The 24,694-nt window shown below is 39.6% G+C and overlaps 2 protein-coding genes across 3 annotated transcripts; both read left to right on the plus strand.

Annotated features, from left to right (window-relative positions):
• Window positions 1-301: 301 nt before the first annotated feature.
• Window positions 302-4,570, plus strand: psmb4 (proteasome 20S subunit beta 4). The gene is made up of 8 exons (XM_012879220.3): window positions 302-453; window positions 2,123-2,249; window positions 2,337-2,416; window positions 2,498-2,644; window positions 2,869-2,950; window positions 3,510-3,626; window positions 4,232-4,320; window positions 4,437-4,570. Exons 1-8 carry the CDS (start codon window positions 329-331, stop codon window positions 4,447-4,449), a joined length of 780 nt encoding a protein of 259 aa, XP_012734674.3. The 5' UTR covers window positions 302-328; the 3' UTR covers window positions 4,450-4,570.
• Window positions 4,571-5,603: 1,033 nt separating this feature from the next.
• Window positions 5,604-22,731, plus strand: rfx5 (regulatory factor X, 5). 2 transcript variants are annotated; one of them, XM_012879225.3, is made up of 11 exons: window positions 5,604-5,705; window positions 8,890-9,044; window positions 9,206-9,239; window positions 9,365-9,447; window positions 13,167-13,289; window positions 13,375-13,491; window positions 14,735-14,813; window positions 15,727-15,925; window positions 17,380-17,462; window positions 17,543-17,695; window positions 21,239-22,731. In XM_012879225.3, the coding sequence occupies exons 2-11, from the start codon at window positions 8,923-8,925 to the stop codon at window positions 22,367-22,369; spliced, it is 2,124 nt and encodes a 707-aa protein (XP_012734679.2). In that variant the 5' UTR covers window positions 5,604-5,705; window positions 8,890-8,922; the 3' UTR covers window positions 22,370-22,731. The 2 variants fall into 2 exon arrangements, with proteins under 2 accessions (XP_012734679.2, XP_036001352.1); XM_036145459.1 differs by having other exon boundaries at window positions 5,674-5,742.
• The last annotated feature ends 1,963 nt before the right edge of the window (window positions 22,732-24,694 follow it).

The raw sequence follows: 24,694 nt of genomic DNA on the forward strand, positions 1-24,694 counted from the left end.
ATATAGATGGGTAGAATACAACATTATTATTTATTTTTATATATATATATATATATATATATATATATATATATATATATATATATATATATATATATATAGAGAGAGAGAGAGAGAGAGAGAGAGAGAGAGAGAAAGAGAGAGAGAGAGAGAGAGATAAGTATATAAGTAGATAGATAGACCATCACGAACCACACTCCATACCAGTAGGTGGCGGTAATGCTACTTAAAGGTTTGTTGCCAACCGCCGCCAATAAATCTAAGAAGAAGAAGAAGAAGAAGAAGAAGACGTTCAGCAACTGCTTCGTCACTTCCGTCTATATTCAACATGGAGTCCAGCGGTGTGAAGCTAAGTTTCTGGGAGAACGGACCAAAACCCGGACAGTTTTACCCCTTCCCTGGTGCCAGCAGTACCGGGCCAGGCACATCATGTGGCCCGGTTAGACACACCCTGTAAGTAACCGTCTCCTCCGGAACCGAACTCTGTAGCGGTACGTCGAAGACGAAGACCGGGGAAGGTTTCGGTTTGAGCTCCGCTGCTGTGCTGTATCATCATGGAGAAACGGTTGCTAACCGAAGCTGAAACGGTTTATATAAAAGTTGAGATGTGGGAGCTAATTAAAGAGAAACAGACACTTTTAAGTCCTTAAATTACCCAAATAGTACAAATTATCTCACCATACGTGATCTGCTTAACCCTGTTTTTTTTACGTCTAATAATTGGTTGACCTGTTAGCTAGGCTAGCTTAGACAACAGTTTGTTTTTGTCCTCAGGTATTAAAACTAAATTGTTTACCAGGTAAATGTTTTTTACATTAATTGTGGCCTATTCAAAGCGTTAAACAACTCGTTAAGCAGAGACACAAAAACGAAAAGCAGTCTTTAGTTTTTGTTGTAGTTATAAAAAGACAAAAGTATGAGCAAAATATTTTTTTTAATCCAGTGCTGTCTTTAATTTTAGCAAAAAAAAAAAAAAAGATCTTATTTCAAAACAGTTAATAGATATTCACAACAAATATCGTCTTGGGGTTAGGGGTTGGGAGAGGTAGAAAATATTTTTCTAGTTTTAGGCTGAATGTTGATTTACGGTATTCATCTCAATATGTTTTCCATAAAGTATTAAAAAAAGACATCTCTGAATCAAAGCTTTATCATAAATCTCTCACAGGCAGATTTTTAAATTAACAGTTGTAGATAAATATGAAAAATAACCTACTGGAATACGTAAAAGTATAATTATAACGCAACGTAGACTCTCTCCATATAAGCAATATAGTCTAATCTTATCTCTTTTTAAAGACATATTGCCTGGTCCTACTTCGGTTACTTTACAAAAAAAAAAAAAAATCATTATACAGACAAATTGAAAGTCAATTGTAGTATTAAACTTGTTGACTTTGCAGCAATACCTCATACTAACCATGAAAGGAAAACTTCCCTTAAACAGGAAGAAACCTCCTGCTGAATTTGCCTCAGTGTGAACAGCCAACAGATGAATAAATATTTGATAGTACTATGTTTAACCATATCTAAAATAAGTTACCAGTTCATCACTGCTTCACTGCAATATTTGTATGGAAGCCAACTTGGATTTTTAGGCCTGGCCAAGTGATTTTAGCGTATTTCTCTGACTTGGATCTAAATGATTTATTACCAATTATTGAATATGTCATACATCTTAAATGTTGCTGTAATCAGGAGCAGCAGGAGGACAATTGTGTTGGAGACCATAAGACTATAGTTCCTACACTGCGGGCTGAATGTAAGGGTAGTAACAGTGATTTTCAAAATTTTCTGTTAGTTTGTGATCAAGTTACTTAATGTTCCTCCCCTCTAACTTACTTTGAACTGAATCAGAAATGCGTATTATATTTCTGTTAAGTCTGGCTCTTTTTCGCTCTGTTGTAGAGAAACTATTGTTGTGGGTCTTCTCGCTGCATCACACCTTACAGATACTTTCACCAAAAGATAATCGTCCTGTGAGGCAAAGTAGCTGTCGACTGTGGCTTTTACACAAATTCAGAGTGCTTCTACTTGCATGCAGATGACACAGGCTTTTATAATCATGTCTACTTAAAGGAAAATAACATCTGGCAACAGTAACCGTTCCTTCTCTCCACAGTAACCCGATGGTAACCGGTACGTCGGTTCTTGGCGTGAAGTTCACTGGCGGGGTCATCATCGCAGCTGACATGTTGGGTTCTTATGGCTCTCTGGCTCGGTTCAGGAACATTTCCCGCCTCATGAAGGTGACGACCGCTGTCGACAAGAGAAACAATCCCAGACATTTTGATAACTGAAAACCATATTTAATCTATTTTATTTACATTTTTTAGGTAAACAACAACACCATCCTGGGAGCATCAGGGGACTACGCTGACTATCAGTACCTGAAACAGGTCATCGAACAAATGGTGTAAGTTTCCGATCAGTGACTAAAGCCACAGTTCACTGAATCCGTGTAAATCTGTGTATATAAATATCACTTTGCCATTAGTATCGACGAGGAGCTGCTCGGGGACGGCCACAGCTACAGTCCAAAGGCCATCCACTCCTGGCTGACCAGAGTGATGTACAACCGCCGCAGCAAGATGAATCCTCTGTGGAACACTGTGGTCATCGGAGGTTTCTACAATGGGGAGAGGTGAGAGCTTTAGTAAAAAAAACTAAATTTAAATCACTTGTGTGCTTTACAGATTTCTCAGGACACAACAAGCATAATAACACTGATTGATATCATTTAGCCAAGTTCTTAGTAATATAAGAGTGAGTTAATGTAAACCCAGGTAATGAACCACCTGCTACTCTCTGTTCCTGTGTCTGTTTTGTAAAACATAATTAACTTCCTAAATATTTCATCTTCTCTAGTTTCCTGGGTTATGTGGACAAGCTGGGTGTTGCTTATGAGGCTCCCACAGTGGCGACTGGTTTTGGAGCGTATCTGGCTCAGGTTAGTTCCTGTTTGAAAAAAAAAAAAAAAAGAAGCATGTTTGGTCCGGCTTTGATTTAAATAATCTTCTGAGGAGAAATATTTGGATTTATATGTCATCATCCTAGCTTTGATTAATCGTAACAGTCTATTAGAATTCAATTCAGTTTAATGAAGTTTATACTTTAGGCATCAGGTCATAACACATTTTACTTTACTTTATAAAACAAACAGGCTTTTAACGGGTTTTTATTTAATAATATGGAAGTATATCATCAAATTCAGTCATTTGAATTCATAGAACTACCATCCAATTATAGAGATGCGTAGTTTCAGTTACACACAGTCCAGTTGGATCATAGTTATAATACAGTCAAATTAATTTAATAATATAAAGCTGGTTGGTAAACCATTACCCTGTCTAAAGAAGCCCAGCTGATAGTGATGGGCTTGTTTTTTTTTTTGAGTGAAATTTGCCCAATGTTTAATTTCTGGTCATTAAGCGTTGCATGTAAATAAGACGGCTCTGAGATTTTTAATTCAAAGTAATGCTTAACGGTTTGTTCGCTTATACTTGCAGCCTCTGATGAGAGAGGTGGTGGAGAACAAGGCGGAGATCACCAAACAGGAGGCTCGGGATCTGGTAGAGCGCTGCCTCAAAGTGCTGTACTACAGAGACGCTCGCTCCTACAACAGGGTGAGCTAAGCTCCCATTTCCAACCAGTCCCGGTGTCAGGGCCCGGGGCTCTAGAGTGCAACCAGTTTGGTCGGTCGGTAGCACCAGCGCAACCAGCCGTTCAAAGGATAACAGGAAAAAAATTCTGTGCAAAACAGATTTAAACATTGTCCTGATAAAGAGTAAATGATCGTATTTATGTTATTTCCACTACACTGTCATTTCTACCTCTATCTCCTGCCACCGTGCAGATCTCCACCAAGTTCTTGTAGAATTGTTTTAAATAAAGACTTTTATTATTGAGCAGATTGTTAATCATTTACATGTTAATGTTTTCTGTATGAACAGCAATTTTAAAAGAAGACAAAACTGAACCTGTTAAACTGCAGCGTTAAATATGATTTGGGTGTGCCTAACTTTTGTGCCTAAGAAACAAATGTAGGTGCATGAATGCACCCAGAGCCAAAAGTTAGTCTAGAGCCCTGCAGGCCATAATAATACTTGGATTGTACATATTTTCATGGATCAAATGACAAAGAAATGATTGTTCTTTGCACACTTAAGAAAAAATTTATGTATCTTGCTTTTAAGGAAGGTGGTGATTTATTGTGGTCCTTTTATTTCAGCATGAGATTGCAATTGTGACCGAGGAAGGTGTGGAAATCATTGGTCCCCTTTCATCAGAAACCAACTGGGACATCGCCCATTTGGTCAGGTGGGTCCAGGATTTCTGCTTGCTATACATAACCTGTTATTAAACCTTGTTAGGATCACATTTTCAGAGGGTGAAACAGGTCTGCATTGATTTCTGTTCGTCTGATTTCTCTGCAGCGGGTTTGAATGAAGACGAGGTGGAACCATTTCCCTTCTACGTCAAAAAGGACTTCCCACCATGCAACTTATCTATCCCAGTTTAGTTTTTTTCTGTTTATGGTCACTTTTGTATAATGGAAAATAAATACAATTAAAAAAAAAACGGCTGTATCGTTTCTCATTTTATCTACTGCCCTAAAAATATTCTATCTATCTATCTATCTATCTATCTATCTATCTATCTATCTATCTATCTATCTATCTATCTATCTATCTATCTATCTATCTATCTATCTATCTATCTATCTATCTATCTATCTATCTATCTATCTATCTATCTATCTATCTCTTATTTTTAATGCAGTTATTTGTTGCATATAAATATAAACGCTTTCTTTGTTTAAATATTTCAATATCTAGTGTAATCATGTATTAGAGTTAAATACTTGTGACGCTACATTTTAAAAAATGTTTTACATTATAGATGCAGCAATGAGTCTGTAAATTTTCCCTTGATTGGGCCTGAGGCAAGTCAAGCACCAAAAGACCAAAACACTTGGGGGGGAATAAGTGGAGGAACTCCCGACATTTTCACTTGCTAATTGCATGGGCCAGCAACAGTTACATACACTTTTTTTTATTTCTTATAAGTGAGGTGAATGAGAGATTCTTTGTTGCATGAAATGGGGATAATTTTTAATGTTTTGTTCAAAACTAGTATCTACTGGAAAATATCAAAACTAAAACTGCACCGTTTTTTTCCTAGTTACACGATAAAAAAAAATGTCAGAATGGTAATATCAGATTTAAAAAATAAAATAAAAATCGGTTTGGAAAAGGCCGGAAAATGCATGTTTTGTGCACCACTCAATGTTTACTGCTGACGTTGAGATATTGTAATTAAACTGTTTCAGAATTAATAATTTCCAAGATTCCGAAGGTACGTTAAACTATTGGAATGTTGACCGTTCAAACTTTTTTTTTTAAATGTTCTTTCCATATCTTCTCTGATCAGGGGACTGTTATGGTGTTACTAGGTAGATTTCATAAGATAAATTTATCTATTTTGTAACTGGGCAGACCAGGAAACGTTGTCCAATCAAAATAACCTCTGACGAAAAAATGTTTCAGCTCAGCCAATGAAGCTGTGCCTACTTTTGGTATCCAAGGGAATTTTTGACAGGGGACCAATCGCAAATGACGTTGCCTTTGTAGTCAGGCAGACATAACGGAGTCGTCCAATCACAAAAAAATCTGAAAGGGGATTTTTGCTGTATCTTGGCTCAGGTACTTTCTTTTTCTTTTTTAAAATAAATACTGCAATGTGAGTCACCCAGTCTACCATACATTAATAGTATAATTAATTACCTACTACCTTGAGTTATTTTGAAATCATAAATGACGCTCAAAAACGTGTTTGGTAGGGTTTTCATCGCTTGCTAGCTAATGCTAACGACACTGTGTAGCTTCTCGCAGCTAGCTCAGTAACTAACCGCGTTAAGTCGCTCTATTATCTCTATCCTCTGCGTCAGACGCATGTTTACACTCTCCGTAGCGTTCGGGTGTTCGTTAAATGTGTTCTTGATAAAGCCAGCTATGACATGTCTTTGCTTTTTGACAGCCGCTGCGAAGGGCGCGAGTGTTGCCCCGCTAGCCGGCTAGCTCCGCAGTAGCATGTAACACTTGCGTCTGTGTGTTGTGTAGTAAATGGCAGGCACATGACCACCGGCGCTGCGCCCGCTGTAAACACGGCAGTCAGAGCTGACATGGGAGCTGTGCTGGCGCGCCAGCTCTCCCAGTAAAAAAACAGCGGGTGGACGGGCGGTTCTTGGCTTCTTGTGAATATTCCTCCCGGTTTTGTTGCAGTAATTTAGTCCACCAACACCCTGTCAGCCAGCATGTGCCTTTACCCGGCAGCCAGCGGGCCCCCCCTTTTTGTATTATTATTATTACTGCAGCCGTCAGAGCGGAACCGGTTTGGATTTTGGTATTGATTGCAATACGAAGTGATGCTAGAATAAGGCGAGCAGCATCATTCTTCTGGATATGATGCTTCAAAGATCTGTTGCTATTCAGACCGATGCTCTTCTTGTTGCTGGATTAATTCAGTTATTTATTTATTTTTTTTAACAAAGAAAAACAAGTTTGGTCTGAATTTACTTCTCATGGATATTAGCTTTCACTTCCTGGGTTGTGTTAAAAATAGTTTTTTTTTCTCCCCCCAGTACCATTTTAAGTTGGAAATAAATACACTAAGTAATCGCAAAATTCATATATAATTTAAGAAGTCTCACATTTGATATTGAGCATAACTTTAGGCATTTCTTAAGTTCTTGTAGTAATATATACATATTTACCAATATGTAAAAGCTGCAAAGTTGATTTTATTTTTATTTGTTATTGTTTGCATCCTCAGTAATCCTATCTCTTAGGCAAGTCTCAGTGGCCTTCTGGCAAACATGTATTTACCTTTTTTCTCCTGCTTCACTTTTTAAGTTATACAGATTCCTATGCAAGCGCCTGCTTTTAGCAAGCTTTACTTATCTATCAATAAGTGACTCAAACTATGTTGAATAGCACATTTCATGCAACATTGTGCAGCATGTAGTGCTTTGCAGGATTAAAAACAGATCTCTACCCAAAACCAACCAACAAATTAAACAATAAAAAGGATGAAAAGTTAATTAATGTATGAAAAAAGGCAATAACAATGTTTTAAATAGCACTATTTGTACAAATATATATGTTTTTTTTATTTAAGGACATTAATTGCTAATAGAACTAAGTACATACTTTAATTAAATAAATTAGATATTTCTAAAATGTACACAACATATGTTTTATATTTAAATATTTCTAAAATGTATAAAACATGATTTTCATTTAAATATTTCTAAAATGTATACAAAATGTGTTTTTAATTTAATAAAAAATAAGATAAAGAAATTTAAACATAAATATAAGAAAGTACATAAATTAAAATAGAAATCATAGGAAGATTTTTCCTGGACTCAAATTAAAAGCAAATTCAAAAGTTGCCCAATAATGTAACATTAATGTCTTTTAAGTTCTCAGGAAAATGTGAAATTAAAAAGGATTTGTGGAAAGTTTTTGCTGTTATTCCTCAGCCGTCCTGTCGTCTTTAGTTGTGTATGATGCCGGTTCACAAAAAATGGACTCAGGATGTTTGCAAAAAGCCAAGGAATAAAATCACAATAGAGTCCAGAGTTAGATAAATAAAATTGTTCTTAACAGGTCTGGGTTTTTCCACTCGTCTTTCAATCCGATGCTTGACCTGCAACAGAAGTTTTACGCAGGGAAGTTTGAAGTTTTTGTTGTTGATCATGACTTTTATAGTTGTTCTGTTGAGAGCAAAATAAACACATTCGTAGAGAATCATTCGTGGCTTTAATTGAATATTAAAGCTCCAGTTAAAGATCTAAGAGCAGATTGTCATGAATATCTAAAGCTCTTTACTCAAATAAACTTCACATTTTTAACCTAAATATATCCCATGAGTTTCCTTTCTCATGGCCTTGGACTAAAAAAGTGTTTGTTTGTTCCCACTATAGATTAAATGAGGGGTCTAGAATATGGGACTATGTTGCTGTATTTAATTTTTCTTGCATTTTCATTCATTATTGTGAGGCGTGCCGAACAAAGACGGAAGAGCAAGAGTTCCACAGATAACTGTGCAGATGTCTGCTTCACACACGTCTGTTTAGGTCCCTACACACAATGACATACAGCTAAATTCAACAGATTAGAACATTTTTGAAAAGTACATTTATTTATTTCGACTCAGTTCACTAATTGAAACGCATTATACAAATTAATTTCACACAGACTGAAGTTTAAAAGCTTTTTTTCATGTTATAATTATGATGATTTTCTGCTTACAGCTCATGAAAACAAGACATTTAAGATTAGAATATTGCACCGGACTAATAAAAAAACAAACGAAATTTTTGAATCAGAAATGTAGATGTAATGAAAAGCGTGTTTCATACCTCCTATAAAGGTTATTTTCAAAAGCTGCTTTAAATCTGGCAAATGAAACCTCATTGTAGCGCGCATCCTAGTGTACAGGATACGACTGCATATCTGTTTTAATACACTTTGCGACCCCAACAATAAAACAGAGATTTTACGATAGACATGCTGTTGCCGGGCAGATAAACCTGTTCCTTTTTGTTAAGATGGTTAACCGATCCTAGGGACTGCCCCGAGGGGAGCGAGGGTATTAAGTAACCGTTTAATGCTACATATAAACTGGTATTCCTTTGAATAAGCGAGAATTGTGCATTTTTTGCACACGCCTTGGTGTGTGGTTACAGTCGGGGGGCCTTAAGAGTTACCCGAGGCAGCCTATTAGGCGTCGGTAATTGGGTAGGAGACCAGCAGTTCAGTTTTCTGGTCAGGGGCTGTTAAGGTTTATAATATAATGGGTTTATGCCTTTTGCGTTTCCAGATGGTGGTTCTGAGCACAGGCTAGTCGGTCCAGATGTCGGAGGACCAGCGGCACCAGCGGGCCGACGCCTCCCAGAGGGCGAAGGGAGGTCTGGAGGCTGGGGAGGGCGACACGGAGCCCAGCATGTTGCTGCAGAAACTAAACAGCAACATCTCGTAAGTCGTGAGAGCTGCGTGTCTGTGTTACGTTTCTGTGTTTCTCTAAAAGACAGCTGAAAGAAAACCTGTGGAGATGAGGCGTGAAAACACCTGTGACTGATCGTACTTAAGGTTAAATTAATTATTTCTTTTGACTGAATGCGTTTCCTGTCTTGCAGTAAGAACGTTCAGACCAAAGTGGACCAGATCTTGGTAAGAAACCCCCTTTTCCGCTGAAAATTTTTAAAGCGCGGTCGACAGAAACCCGTTAGATCTGCAGGATGTACTGCGCTTTGCTCAGGTCTGCTCTGCTAGAGGGTTTGTTTCTGTTTCCGCAGCAAGACGTTCAGCGCTTCTCCGACAATGACAAGCTGTACCTGTACCTCCAGCTGCCCTCTGGACCCAGCTCCGGCGACAAAAGGTGGGCGGTGTTTGTTGTGAAGAAAAAACACATTAAGTCTGGGGCAGATTTAGGCTAACTGTGCAAATGTTGCGTTAAACCAGGGGTGTCAAACATACGTCCCGCGGGCCGGATTCGGCCCGCCGAACAATTTTGTCCGGCCCTGTGGCTAAATGCATTATCATTATTAAAATGAGACAGTGTCCTGTCTGGCAATGTGGCAATAAGAATTGTTGTCTTAATGGCAAAAAGAGTTCATCAGATTTGACTTTCACAAGTGGAGCAGTACTGCTTTTGTCATAGTGCTCCGCTTGATTTATGAATGTGAATAGTTTTATTATGATTCATGCGGGGAATATCTCAAATGATATGGACACTACAAAGTAGGAGAGGAAAGGAAGAACAAGAAGAAAAAAAACAAAAGGTGAAAGAAGGAGGAGATAAAAGGAAGAGAATGATGAAACAATTATTGAAAAAAACATGTACTTCGTTTAATTGAAAATATGCAGTTCCTATATTGTCCACGAGGGGTGCTGTGTTTTAATTAGCAGATTAAGCTTCAGGTGTGGAAAAATTTAAAAAATTTCTTAATTTTTATCTGTTTGATGTATTTTGTCATGCAGGACAGTGTTTTTAAGTTCCAAAAAATGTGAATAAATGTTTTTCAACATTGTATAATCACTGTGATCAGTTCTTATGCATAATGCACAAGTAAATGTTTAACTGAGTAAAAGTATTGTTGAAATTGCACATACTTTTCTTAAAAACGCTGAGGTTATTCATTATATATTGTGTAAAGGTGAAATTAATTTAATATAAAAATCAACAACAAGTCCACATTTATTAGTTCTATTTAATCTTGCAATGAGTTTACTCGTGTGGCCCTCTTGAGATCAGATTAAGCTGCATGCGGCCCCTCAACTAAAATGAGTTTGACACCCCTGCGTTAAACAGTTTGGACCAACATTAAAGTAGAATGAATGTTAGTAATCCAGTCTAATCATAGAAAGCCTGTGGCTGCTGGGACACGTTTTAATGTTCCCTTGAGATTGTGAGCTCGTTTTCTCTAATCTTATTTCTTTTTGATACGGACGGCTTGGCTTTCTGCCCAGGGCGGCATTACCTGTGGGGGCGAAAAGATAAGTTGTGTTAGTTGTTCCCCAAATGGGCTCTGCTGCTTATTTGCAGGTGCAGGGCGAGTGTATTCACTGTGAGATAGAAATTAAGAAATTAATTAAGCTAGGTGGTTCACAGTTTATTGCTTAATTAAATGAATTATTGTGGTTTTTAACACTGGATTGCTTGTAAACACTTCCAATATAAAAGGATTACCTGGTAATTATACACGGAGCAGAGTGTTTAAAACACACTTTGAGATTTTTTAAAACCTTTATGCTATTTGTGGGAAGAGAAAACAAGAGTTGGTTTCAGGACCAACATCATTGATCGTCTCTCTAAATTATTTCACATCCGACCAACATTTCTTTCTTCTTTTCTGATTCAAAGATTCTTTATTGTCACCATGATGAAATTTCTTTTTGGCCTTTCCTGGCTAACAGTACAAATGATAAAGACAAACAATGAACAATGGTTCTTTTTGTTCTCATTATAGCGTTCAAAAGATTAAAAAAATCAAAAAGATGAAGATTCAAAAGCTTGTAGGAACTAGTTGTCCTTCATGCATCACAGATAAGAAGGTGCTTATTGTGCAATGATGATAAGATGACATAGAGGATGGTTTCAATCCATCGATTGCCATGGTGTATGGGCCTTATCTGTTAGGCCACTGGGGCAGTTGCTGTGTAAATTTTTACTTTTTGGCAAACAGGAAGACAGAAGGAAGGCCTCATCCAGGGCATCATTCATGCCTGAGCTGCCGCTGTCTTGATATAATGAGACATCAAAGCTGAATTAGCAGCAAAAGGCTCAATATTAAATATCTTTTGGATAATTCAGAGAAGTTATTGCAGTAAGCAAATGAGATTTAGATCTCGTATCTAGAAACAGTGATCAAATCAAACTGTTGTCACTACAAAAACGCGCTTAAGGTGACGCAATCTCGCCAAAATGAGATAATTAACCTGATACTGGGACAAAAGGACAGAGAGAAATCTTGATACCTAAAAATAAAGATGATGAACATGTTTTCACAAGTAGATATATTCACAAATCGGTGAATGTCACAACAATGTTCTGCAATCATGGCCAGGGCAAAGAGCTTTATGTCTCATTTCAACCCTGACTGGGTTAAAACATGTTCAAAGCCAGTTTTATATCTAGTTATTGGGATAACAAAAGTGGTTTAAAGCTCAACACATATCTGGGTTGTAAGATGTTGACTGAAAAGCCGCTGATGTTGGTCTCTGATCTGATGGGCGGCTGTGGATCTGTTGATGTTACGGGTTTTGTTCAGTTCTGAAGCTTTTTTTTTCTGCTTGGAGCACACCTAAACTAAAAAAAAACCCCAAACAGTGTTAAAAACATCCACAATGTCACACTAAATGTTTCTGCTCGACTGAAATATTTGGAAATTTGAGTCGGAAATGTTGGGATGGAAAGTTTGCAGGACTCTAAATAATATAGGCAGTCACCCTCAGCTGAATAATGGTTATTATGTAACTTGAGAAGTGGTTATTATGTTTATGTTAATTACATAAACAATGTTAGACGTTCTTGTTTCAGTTGATTAAGATGTTTTGAATTGAGGGAATTTTTTTACACTGGGAACTAAAAGTAAGTAAAACTTTCTTGGAATGAGTGTATTTGTCCTTGATTTGAGCAGGTAAATAAGATAATCTGCCAACGGAGTAAGATTTTTGCACTTAAAATAGGGAAAAACTCAAGTGAATATATCTAATTATCTTATTGTAGGGGTAAAATACTCATTCCATTGCAAGATTATCTTATTTACCTTGTCAAATCAAGGACAAATACACTCATTTCCAGAAAACTTTGCTTACTTTTAGTTCCATTTTTGCGGTGTACAGGGTGCTTCAGTCCCCACATGGGCCTAAATAGAGAAGTTGAACATAGAAAAATAATAAAAATATTTATTATTTTATTTGCCTCATGAAGAAAACTCCTACATATTTGTGGCGCCTTTGTTTTTCTGGCTGCTGTATTTAGCTGAGTGTCATTAACGTTTGCGTCTAACTCTGCTTCTTAGTAAATGTTAATTAAAAGTGGACATTTGTGATCCACTTTACTACGACATTAAAATGAAAGATAAGAAAGTTAATAAAAGAACAATGAGTACCTTTTTATTGTTTTTAAATTTTTGGTCACATGTTGCACAAAATACAGCCCACAGAGGTAACTTTAGACACCCCTGGTTTAAGCTGTCCTTAAGTTTTGCTTGATTAGTCCTATTTTGCTACATTGCTAAAAAGGGAACTAAAATTAAGTAATTTCTTCTTGATTTGAGCAGGTAAGTAAGATGATTTGCCAATGGAATAAGATTTTTGCACTTAAAGTAGGAACAATTCATCTCCATCATAATTTTTCAAGCGCAGAATATCTAATTATCTTATTTTAGGGGTAGAACTACTAATCCCATTTGCAAATAGTCTTATTTACCTGCTCAAATCAATGAAAAATAGACTAATTTCTAGAAAATTGTACATACTTTTAGTTCGGTTTTTGCAGTGTAAGATTCTGCGTTTCTCAGGCGTAACGTATATGATGCATGTTAGTATTTGCTGACAGCGAGGCGGGTTTCTTACTTTTCTGTCTGCACACAGTGGCGGCGACCCCAGTTCATTCAACACAGCCGACCAGCTTCACACCTGTAACTGGATCCGCAGTCACCTGGAGGAGCATTCGGACACCTGTCTGCCCAAACAGGACGTCTACGAGACGTACAGGTGGGAACGCCCAGACCGACACGGGCCTCGTTACGTCAAACACGCGCAGTGAGATTATGATGATGGTGTAATCTGTGAGCTGCAGGAGGTACTGCGAGAACCTGCAGCATCGCCCTCTGAGCGCGGCCAACTTCGGGAAGATCATCAGAGACATTTTCCCCAACATCAAGGCGAGACGACTCGGGGGCAGAGGACAGTCCAAATATCCTTTGAGCTGCTGCACGAATCAGCAGGACAGACACCGCCTCTGCCGACTCTTTAGGTTTAATCTGGTCTTTCACCGAGGTTGATTTAGCTAAATGGTTGCAAACTTTTCTAGGAGCTGGATTTTCCTCACGTTGGTGGGGAACCGATTCTTCATCTTTATTTTCTTCCTGCTCTTATTGTTTAAATTATTCAGTGTATATTCCTCTTAAATTTAAAGAGGTTGCACAAAATTACCGTATTTTTCGGACTATAAATCACATTTATTTAGATTTTTTCTCTCCACACAATCCAAGACTAAAAACTGACATTTAATCTTGTAAGTCAACTTATTCAACTGAACAGCTGCATCCACAACCGGCTGAATAATATGGAACATACCTGGGAGGTTGAATATGGTAATTGGGAGAACAGGTCACTAACTCAGGAAAGTTTTCATCGTTTTGGTCTAATTACTCTGAAATTAGACCGTGAGTGTGACGGTGCTACGTGCTAAGCTAACAGTACGACACGGATGTTTCAGAGCAACATAAAGTTCATGCGCATCAGCAAAGTTGTAAAATGCCCAGACAACAGATCTGTAAACTAGCGCTAGCTGTTTTTTCGGCCCAATAAAAGGGTTTCTGTCGTGGTCTGGTTCCTCCAAGCTGCACCACGCAACGCTCCACTGCATAAATACATACGGAAACAACATGTACATGTTGTTTATACGTTACTGTTTTAATTCATTTTTAAGTGGTGCAAGAGCAGCATAGACTAGAGCTCCCTCTTGTGGCTATAGACGGTAATGTTTACTCCTTGGTTCATGCTGGTAAATATGAATTACCGTCTAAATATGATATATAAGTCGTACCTGAATATAAGTCGCAGGATCGACCAAACTATAAAAAAAGTGTGACTTATTGTCTGAAAAATACGCTACATTAAATAAGGGGCTTCAACCTGAACCCCATGGGTACTACTGTGGATTTGATTCCAGCTTCCTCTTGCCATGTGTTGACATACCCCCGAGCAAGGCATTTGACCACAAGTTGCGTATTGATCTGCGTATTGCTAGGAATGTGCGTGCGACTGGGGGAGTTGATCCGCAGCGTAACGCGTAAAATTCAGTGCATCTACTGAGGTTGACCAGTTTACTAGTTACTTAGAGCTTAATGCTATTTTTCTGATGTGTAGCTTGTTAGAGTAAATCAGGTTGGCCGTGGTTGCTGGTTGAATTCCCTAACCTGCTGGGCTGATACGTACTGTTATAGCGGCATCAGAAGAAAGACGGTTCTCAACATGCCTCTGCTGCCCAACCTGGACCTAAAGAATGACCCGGTACTCGCACACTAACCCTGATGCATTAGTTTTATCTGTCTGCTGCTACTATTCCCCCCCCGCTGGAGCTCAGACTGCTGTCTAAACTTGTGTCAGTTACTTAAACGTGTGCTGGTACTGTCTATCGCAAGGATCTCGATCTCTAAATGGACACACACACTGCTTCAAAAGAATTACAGGAACAGGTTTTTTTAATCAGAGTTTAATATCAGGTCTTTTAAACTTTGGTAATATTGATCTGCTCAGTTCTGTAGCTGAGGTGATTGTTAATCAGGGTCCGCCGTTCTGTTGTTGATGAAATCATCAACAGGCGCAATGAGACGACCCCGCAAGCAGGAACGGGGTCGTCTTTTTTTAACCACTGTTGTTGTTAAAAAAAACAACTAATATGTTCTGTTTCTTCTGGGGATCATGCAGATTTTGCAGCTCATGAAAAACTTTGTTTAGTTGTTGACAACTAAACAAATCCCAAAAGACATGGACACTTCAAAGGGACAGAAATGTCTCTTTGAATTGTGAATGTCTCTGATCACTGGTCTATTGAGGACCGAGAGGCTTTAATAGCTTTAAAAATGCTTGGTAAGGTGTTAAAAATTCAAATCTAAAATGTTCAAATCCTTTGTTTTTAGATTTTAGGTTCAGGAAGTAAAAAGCAAATATTCACATTTGATATTATGTCGTAATTTTTTGGTCTTTTATAGCTTTGTATGATGCAGCTATTTTAGTCTTTTCACCACATTAGAAAATCATCTGTTTTGATTAATTCAAAATGATGAAATTACTGTTTTTTAATGAGGCAAAATATGTATTTTTTCCCCCCAGCCTGTAACATTGATGCCCCGTATCAGTTTTAGAATCCCAGCCTTGTGTGTAACCGAGCTTCTGCGTGTGTTTGTTGCTTCCTGGTCCGCAGTCGGAGCTGACTGAGCTGGTCCAGACCTACAAACAGGAAGTGACGGAGGCGGCCTGCGAGCTGATCTGTGACTGGGCTCAGAAGATCCTGAAGCGTTCCTTCGACACGGTGGTGGAGATCGCTCGCTACCTGATCCAGGAGCACATTGTAAACCCGCGCTGCAGCCAGGCCAAGCTCGTCACGTCTGCAGCACTCGCAGGTTTGGCCTGTTACGTCTCCAGAAGCTTCGTTTTTCCCCCCACAATGAGGCAGAATCGTTGCCACTTCAGGACCTGGAGAACTTGCTGTAATTGATTTGGCGTTGAATTTGGCTTATTTGGGTTATGCAGCAGGAATATGATTAGCAGACAAGCAGGTCCACCTCTGGATGGCTCCATAAAATACTTTTATGGGGGCGGCCTAGTCAAAGTCTGAACATAATTCCATTGGCGCTGCTGTGGCATGACCTCAAACCAGCCTTTTATGCTCAAAATCCCTTCAGTGTGGCTGAATTGAAGCAATTCTGCAATGCAGAGTGGGTCAAAATTCCTCCGCAGTGTCAGAAAAGAGTACCAGCAGGATATTTAGACACATGTGATTAGGGCTGGGTATCATCTAGGATGAGCCGATTCGATACGATTCTCGATACATAGCTCAGCTTGATTTGACTCCAGTATCGATATTTATTACTTTCAAATTAATGCCCAAAATCATTCAGTCAACAAAACCAGCCAAATATTATATATACATGTTCAATTTATTGAACACTGATATGTTAATAGGAAAATAAAGTGCATTTGGTTTAATGCGTTTAAACGTATCACAGAAACCAAAAATGTACCCAAACGTCTGATTTTAGGGACGAAGGCGCTTCTAAAATCCTGTCGGCCGTTCCGCAAATTTGTCTCACTTGCACTTCCTCGCTGTGAACAGTAATGATGTGCTGTAATAACGCCCCCTAGGGGTTGGGAGGTATATCGATATTGAAAGCCAGAATATTGATATTGAATCATTTTTACAAAACATTGATATTAATCTTTGTATCGATTTTTATGCACAGCCCTACATGTGATAGTTTCCACCGAGGTCGGCAAAACCACTTATTAGGGCAATTCATATTTACAAAAGCTTTTTTTTTTATCGCTTATTACAACTTAGTGGGAAATTAACATCTTTTTGATGTTTTACAGCTTATATTTCAGCACTTCAGCTGTTTCTGCTTAGCCTTAAAGTTAACCAGGGATACATAAGCTGCTCCTCTCAAGTTCCTTTAATTCATATTTCTCCTTTAGCCGTAAGGTTACATTGCTGGACACCCCCCCATCAGACCTGACAAACCAAGGTGCAAACATTTGGGAGGCATTTCTCATAGTAGTAGCTGGTATTAATGTTTGCTATTTATTAATAAATGAAACAGAAGACAGGCAGATGGAGCGGTTATAGAGCAGTCTATGCTTTACCATCACGTCTATTAGGTGTTTAAACACAAAATTCACTTTGAGGTTTTTGAATTTGGACATCTTAATTGTTTTAAAAATGTGAAGTTTAAATGTTTTATATAAAGTTCAGGAATAGAATGTTGACCTTTTCAAACCAAGTAACGATAACAAAGACTCTTGTTCTGGTGTTTTGTTTGTCATCGGATGATTCACAGATTTTGGTTTTCCTCCTCAGGTGGTCCAGCTAAAACCCATAAAGTCATTAAGAAAACTCCTGTGATCTCTCAGGCTGACGGAGACGGAGCTGCAGACCAGAAGGTTTGTTGCCAGCTGCTCCCGTACCTTGTTGGGTTGTAGCTCCTGCTGCTCACTGCTGCCTGTTTGTCCGTTTGCTGAAGGAACCGGGAGATCTGTCCTCATCCTCGCCGAAGCTTTCCACAGGAGACAGATCCACATCAGCCGCGTCCAAGCCTTCCTCGGCAGACGTTGCCCCTCCCGCTCCTCCTCCACCTCCTCCTTCCTCTACCTCCTCCTCATCTCTGCGACCAGCGGTGAGTCAACGATCCGGCTCCGCTTAATCGTCTTTAAAGCAGCCGAGATGCAGCCAATGAGAGCAGAAGGAGAACAGAAACTGTTGGGAAAGCAAAACCAGACTTGTACCTAGGGCTGGGCGATATGGATTAAAAAATAAATCTCCGATTTTATCATACCAAATCCGATTAATCGATTTTTTTTTCCTCCTTTTTGTTTCATAAAAAGAAATTAAAGAAATTATTTTAAAACCTTGCTTTTTATGTCAAGCATTTCATCAGGTAGTTGACCTGAATTCAAAGTGCAACTAAAAACAAGCTGTGAAACAAGATGGCAGCCGTGCCATTATAAGCAACAAAACACACTGCAAAAAGGGAACTAAAAGTAGGTAAAATACTCTTGAAATTAGTGTATTTATCATTTCTTTGAGCTGATAGATCAGACTATTTGCCAGTAGAATAAGATCTTTGCACTTAAAATTAAGAACAATTCATCTCAATTATCTTATTTCAAGTGCAGGATGTCTAATTATCTTATTTTAGGGGTAGACATTCTCATTCCATTGGCAAATAGTCTTATTTAGCTGCTCAAATCAAGGGAAAATATAGAAATTTTACGAAAATCTTACTTGCTTTTAGCTCCCTTTTTGCTGCTAGTGGTATTATACATTGAGCTAAGAACAGGCTTCACTGCACTTGTGAACATCAAACTAAGTAAAAAAAAAAAAAGTAAATAAGTAAATGAAGTACCTCGTATTATGGTAAAAAAAAGTTTCCACTTAACAATATTTTGACAATACATTTGACAAAACATATATTCAGCATCGCATGCTGTTCTCTTCATGGAAACCCAATGAGTGTATTGGCAAAATAAAATCCAGATTTTCCAAAAATGAAATCTTAAAGAATTGTAAATTCGAATTAATCGATTAAATCGATTTATCGCCCAGCCCTACTTGTACCCGGTGAACTTTTACCCATTTTGTTAAAAACACAAACTTTAGTGGGATTTTAAAACAAAGTCACACATAACTGGGAAGTGGAAACATAAAAAAAATATTTACAAACAAAAAAATCTGAAAAGTGTGGCGGTTGGATTAGATTTGTGTCCAAAGTTTGACCACAAGTAGCTGTGCTGTCATCTAGACCAGGCATCTTCAATTCGGGTCCTGGAGATCCGCCGTCCTGCAGCTTTTGGACGTGTCCCTGCACTGCAAAAGGGGAAATAAAAGTAAGTAAGAATTTCTTGAAATTAGTGTATTTTTACTTGATTTGAGGAGCTGAATAAGACTATTTGCCCATGGAATGAGTATTTTTACCCCTAAAATAAGATAATTAGACATCCTGCACTTGAAATAAGATAATTGAGATGAATTGTTCTTATTTTAAGCGCAAACATCTCATTCCATTGGCAAAAAGTCTTATTTAGCTCCTCAAGTCAAGGAAAAATACACTAATTTCAAGAAAATTTCACTTACTTTTAGTTCCCGTTTTGCAGTGTGGTTCAACCACTGAGCTATATTATACACTGGAGTGCTGATTTTGCCGAAAAACTGAAGTCACTGGCCGCCATCTTGCTACTCCCTACTCTCACAGAATCCCACAGGATTTGGTTGCAACAACAAGCAGTTTTCTGGCTGTGTGAAAACGTTTCACAGGTAATTCTACAGTCAGTGGATGTACTAACACTATCAGCTACTAGGAAATTAGGTGCTAAAATATTTTTCATGTTATTCATATTAATTATATATATATGTATATATAAGTATGTGTATATGTATTTATGTATATATATGTATACATATATGTAAATATATGTTTTTGTATATTGTTATTTATATATTTATAAATGTTTTATTTTTATATATATATATATATATATATATATATATATATATATATATATATATATATATATATTTTAAATAAATAAAATGCTAAATATTTCAGCACATTACTTTCTCAGTACTTGACAGTTTTAGAACATAACATAAAACTATATGGCATTTGACATTTTAAAAGTCTTAAGCCCCCCCTGAACATGAAAAAATCCTCGTTATTTGATGCTGTAGCGCACATATTCCCTAGTTACTGGGGGAAAATAGGGAGTACCAATATGGCGGCTGGTGGCTTCAAAGCGACTCGTTCTAACAGACGGCGATTAGCACTCCAGTGTATAATATAGCCCAGTGGGTTCAACCCACTGGAGTCAAAGGACCCTGGAGAACTTGACTGCATGCTGAGGAGCTAATTCAGCCTTTTGGTTCTGGTGTGTTGGACCAGGGACGCGTCTAAAAGGATCGGAGGTGGGACCACAGGTATAGACCATTCTGTCGTGTCTCCGTCGGCATCATGGATGCTGTTGTCCTGCAGGAAGGAGAAACTGTGGGGAGAGTGTATTCAGGATGACGCACAGCATTTCATTTTGGTGTCATTTGCACCAGACGCCATATTTAATTATAAAAAAATTAAGACATTTAATCATTCTGCGACAGACTGGCGACCTGTCCAGGGTGAACCCCGCCTCTCGCCCATTGACAGCTGGAGATAGACACCAGTCGTAAAATGGATGGATATCATTTAGTCATTTCCCTTCTTTTCCACTTTAAAATTAGGAACTGTGAAACGGTTCAAAAGGGTGTTTACAGGGTTCCCACGGGTCCTTGAAATCCTTGAAAGTTTGTGAATCTGAAAAAATAAATTCAAGGCCCTTGAAAGTTCTTGAAAACAGCCAAAAAAACACCTTGTCCTTGAAAGTCCTTGAATTTTTTTGTGGGGTTGAAAGTTCACACGGATGACGACTCATGTCATTATTTTACTACCACACGATCTTTTAAAATTATGTTGATTCCGCAGACTTTTAATTTGCAAAAGTACGTTCGCTCTTCTTCGTTAGTTGGTAGGTTTAGACCTACGTGCGTCCAATAGGTTACATTCACGCAGTGTTGCCAACTCAGCGACTTTGTCGCTATATTTAGCGACTTTTCAGAGTCAAAGTCAAAAACTAGCTTAATCAAAGATGAAAGTAAGTGAAACAAATTGATATAATTCTGAACATCTCAATGCTGCACTTTTTTCAATAAAATTCCATGAAGCGGTAGGCTAATGTACATCTTATATGTAATGTAGTATGGCATAGCCATGTACTGTGGATATAAATGTAGGCTATGAATATGATCAATATCAATGTAGGCTATAAATTAGTCCACTTTGTTGCATTGCTTCTGACCCAACAACTTCTATGCCGTTTAGTCTTTTATTGAATTTGCATTGTATTAAAATATGATAACCTATTCAGCGGTCACAGTAGGTAAATGCCGCCACGTGTGGTCCTTGAATTTGAGGAAATTGGTCCTGGAAAGTCCTTGAAAGGTCCTTGAATTTGATGTTCACCAAGGTGTGGGAACCCTGTGTTTAGGACTTTTGCTAAGCAGCGTAAGAAAAATCAGCTTGTAGGCGGAATTAAATGTCATTTTTGTTCTGAGCGTTTTTTGAAGCAGAAGTCAGTCAAACTAAGTGTGTAACTAAAGAAAACGCTAACCCGAGTCTCTGGATGTGCCGCAGGTGGAGGCCTTCATAAAGCAGCTACCCAGAATCCTCCCTCGCAGCTCCGTCCCGGACAAGAGCTTCTCCGTCCGCTCCTCCGTGCCCCCCCAGACCACCGCAGACGCCTCGGCGGTCGGGGTGCCGTCTGCCCACGGGGGCCCGGCGGCGGCTCCGGCTAACAGCGGCGGGGTGAAGGTCATCACCATGACGACTCTGCCCCAGCAGCAGGGCAGGCCTCTCCCCTTGATGATTCTTCCTCAGGGCTGTTTGTCCTTCGAGGCGGAAAAGGTAGCGCCGCCGCCTCCTCCTCCTCTCTCCGCCCAGCAGCACGCCGCGGCGGCGCCGACCTCCGTGGTCCAGAAAGCTCGGGGGCCCGGCACCAAGCGCCCCGCGGAAGGGGAAGCGTCGTGCGTCGGCGCCGCCGGTGGCTCGGCCGCTTCGTCTCTCAGCAGCTCTCCGGTTAAACGGAAACGAGGACGACCGAGAAAAACGCGCCCGGAAGACCCGCCGGCGCCGCCTCCTCCTCCTCCTCCGCCGCCGCCGGCGCCCCCGATCATCACCCCGCTGACCGGCGGCGTCATCCAGAAGGCCACGTCCTCCTTGTCGTCCCCCGCGCAGACTGTGGTGGAGCTGGTGATCCAGGAGCCGCCGGGCCTGGTCCTGGGTCAGCTGCCGGCCATGTCCGACCCGTCCCACCGGCTGGTGGACCCCCGCGGCGTGGTGGTGCAGTGCCAGCCGAGCGGGGCCGCCGACCCGGACAGCCAGGTGAGGCCCGTGCTGCTCTTCCACAGCCCCGGCAACCCCGGCTGGGAGCTGTCGCCGTCCGGGCGGACCCCGATGGTGGAGGTCATCCAGAAAGCGCCGAGGCCGAGCAACAACAACAACAACAGCAGCAGCGGCGGCTCGGCTCCCGCTCCGACGGCGCACCTCCACTCCCCCCCCCTCCCCCTGCCCACGCTGCACGAGGAGCAAGGCGAGGTGGAGATAACGCTGACGCCGGTGGAAGTGCACGTCAACCCGCCGCCCACTTCCACCTCCACCTCCTCTGCTGCTCCTGCCTCCTCCCTCTCAATCTCCTCCACCCTGGTGGTAAAGGTTGAGGAGGAGGAAGCAGAAAGCGGCTTCCCGTCCCAGAGGGAAGGACATTAGTTTTTATTCTTTCCTCTCAGTGACTCCCATCATTCAGATTTTTACCTCAACTGCTAAAGGTTCCCTCCCCCCCTTTTCGCCCATCTGTGTCCTGATTGGTGGAAATCCCAGACTGGCTGCAGCAGAAAGCCAACCCAGCAGGATAAATGAAGCCAAAAAGTCAACATGTCCCCCTTTTTTTTTTTCGTTCCCGCTCATTCGTAAACTGCTCCTCTTCTACTGCATGTCTGTCTGTCTGTGTGCTACTTGTGGTTTTAAATCTGAGCCACTTTCTTTACGTTTTCCCCTCCTTCCTTCCTCGCCTTAGTTACTGTATCTTTAACACCCCCCCCCAAAAAAAACAACAACAACCTTGTGCTGCAGTTTGTTTGTCTTCTTTGCTTAACTTTAAAAAAAAAAGGAAAAAAAAAAGGATAAAAACTGAACGATAATCGTACTAAAGAGTTGGAAAGTTAAAAGGAGAGAGAGAGGAAGAAGGGAAGGAGGCATGTTTCTGAAACACGCCTCAGATGCTGGTGATACGGGTTAAGATCCTTCTAAAGGTTCTCTGTCCTAACAGAACCAGAACCCAGCTTTGATTCGTCCTCAGGTCATAAAATGTAATTCCTGAGGCAGTTTTATTAATTAAAGTGATATTTGATGAATGGGAATCAAAGCTGGGTTCGGCTCTGCTCTTCTAAAGAGTTCCTTTTGTTTTAAGCAGATTTGTGTTTCTATCCGCTTTGTCTCAGATTGTGTGTTTTGAGTTTGAAAGATTGAAAACTCTAAGCTATTCATTACCCAGGATAATAATATATCAAGAAAAATTAGTCATTTTCTATATATAGATAATAAAAAAAAATAACGACAGTTTTATACATAAACTTAATTACGTCAGAATTATTCCATAAAACCTGCCGCAGAGTCAGAGTCGTTCTTGTAGATTTCAGTGACGTTCGTGAAACTTTATTCATATTAGGTTGGGTCAATATTCTGTGATTTAAATCAGGGGTTTCCAAACCGTTCAGCTTGTGACCCCAAAATAACAGCGCTACAGCCTGGGAGGGGGTCATAATGTGACTTTATATTTTCAAAAAGTTCCATATTCTTGAAAAACTAATGCTATATACTTTATTTTTTGTCATTGTCAGGACCATCGTAGAATAAGGAAAGCTAATTATTGGCCACAATAAAGAAGTACCGTATTTTTCAGACCATAAGGCGCAATAAATATTCTGTGTAATATCACTCCACTCCTTCACGTACACAGCTCTCTATCCGTCTCTGTCAGGAGGACAGAGTATTTGGCCTACACCGCCCTGTTTCTAACATAAAGCCAAAATAAACGTAACTTTTAGATTGAGTTAATTGACTAGGTTTATTGTTGCTAGCATGTACTCCGGTCTAAAGGCTCCCACGTACTCGGGCGTACTGTGTGCATACAGTGAGCTTGGTGGACTCCACGCGGACGTTTTACCCTTCATAGTCGAGATTTGTTGCCTACATTTCTTGTGGCAAATTCCCACAATTCCCAACTTTTCTGCCAGTGGGACGAAGCGGTGGAACTGATGGTAAAATGTGTTGCAGTGTTGCAGTGCAGCTCTCTCCGTGGAGAGAGCTGCACTGCAAAAAGGGAACTAAAAGTATGTAAAATCTTCTCGAAATTAGTGTATTTTTCCTTGATTTGAGCAGGTAAATAAGGCTATTTGCCAATGGGATAAGATTTTTGAACTTAAAATAGGAACAATTCATTTCCATCATCTTATTTCAAGAGCAGGATAGCTAATTATCTTATTTTAGGGGTAAAAATACTAATTTCATTGGCATATAGTCCTATTTAGGTGCTCAAATTAATAAAAAATATACTAATTTCAAGAAAATTTTACTTACTTTTAATTCCCTTTTTGCAGTGTATACCCGAGTGTGTGGAGGTCTTTACATGATTGCACTTTTAGTTTAGACATTACAGTCAGGCGGTCTTGTAGACAGCTCAGGGGTCCGATCAGGTAGTGACACAGTGTACCGTAATGCTCAGAATATCCATTGAGCGGAGCGGCTTTGTTGCTTACCAAAGTCATGCTTACACATTTTAATAGATTTTTGAGCGCATTGTACCACATAAAATCAGTCAGTAAGCACAACGGTGATCATTTATAAGACGCACCATCATTTTTTGAGAAGATTTAAGGATTTTAAGTGTGCCTTATAGTCTGGACAATACGGTAAATTTCCACAAAAACTACTTTTTGAAATTAATTTCACAAATTTGCGTGAAAATTGGATGTTGATAGATATAGATAAAAATAGTTCCCACAATTAAAGGTGTACACTTCCTATATCTCTGAC

The sequence above is a fragment of the Fundulus heteroclitus genome, chromosome 13 (genome assembly GCF_011125445.2).
Source record: "Fundulus heteroclitus isolate FHET01 chromosome 13, MU-UCD_Fhet_4.1, whole genome shotgun sequence".
Taxonomy (NCBI): domain Eukaryota; kingdom Metazoa; phylum Chordata; class Actinopteri; order Cyprinodontiformes; family Fundulidae; genus Fundulus; species Fundulus heteroclitus.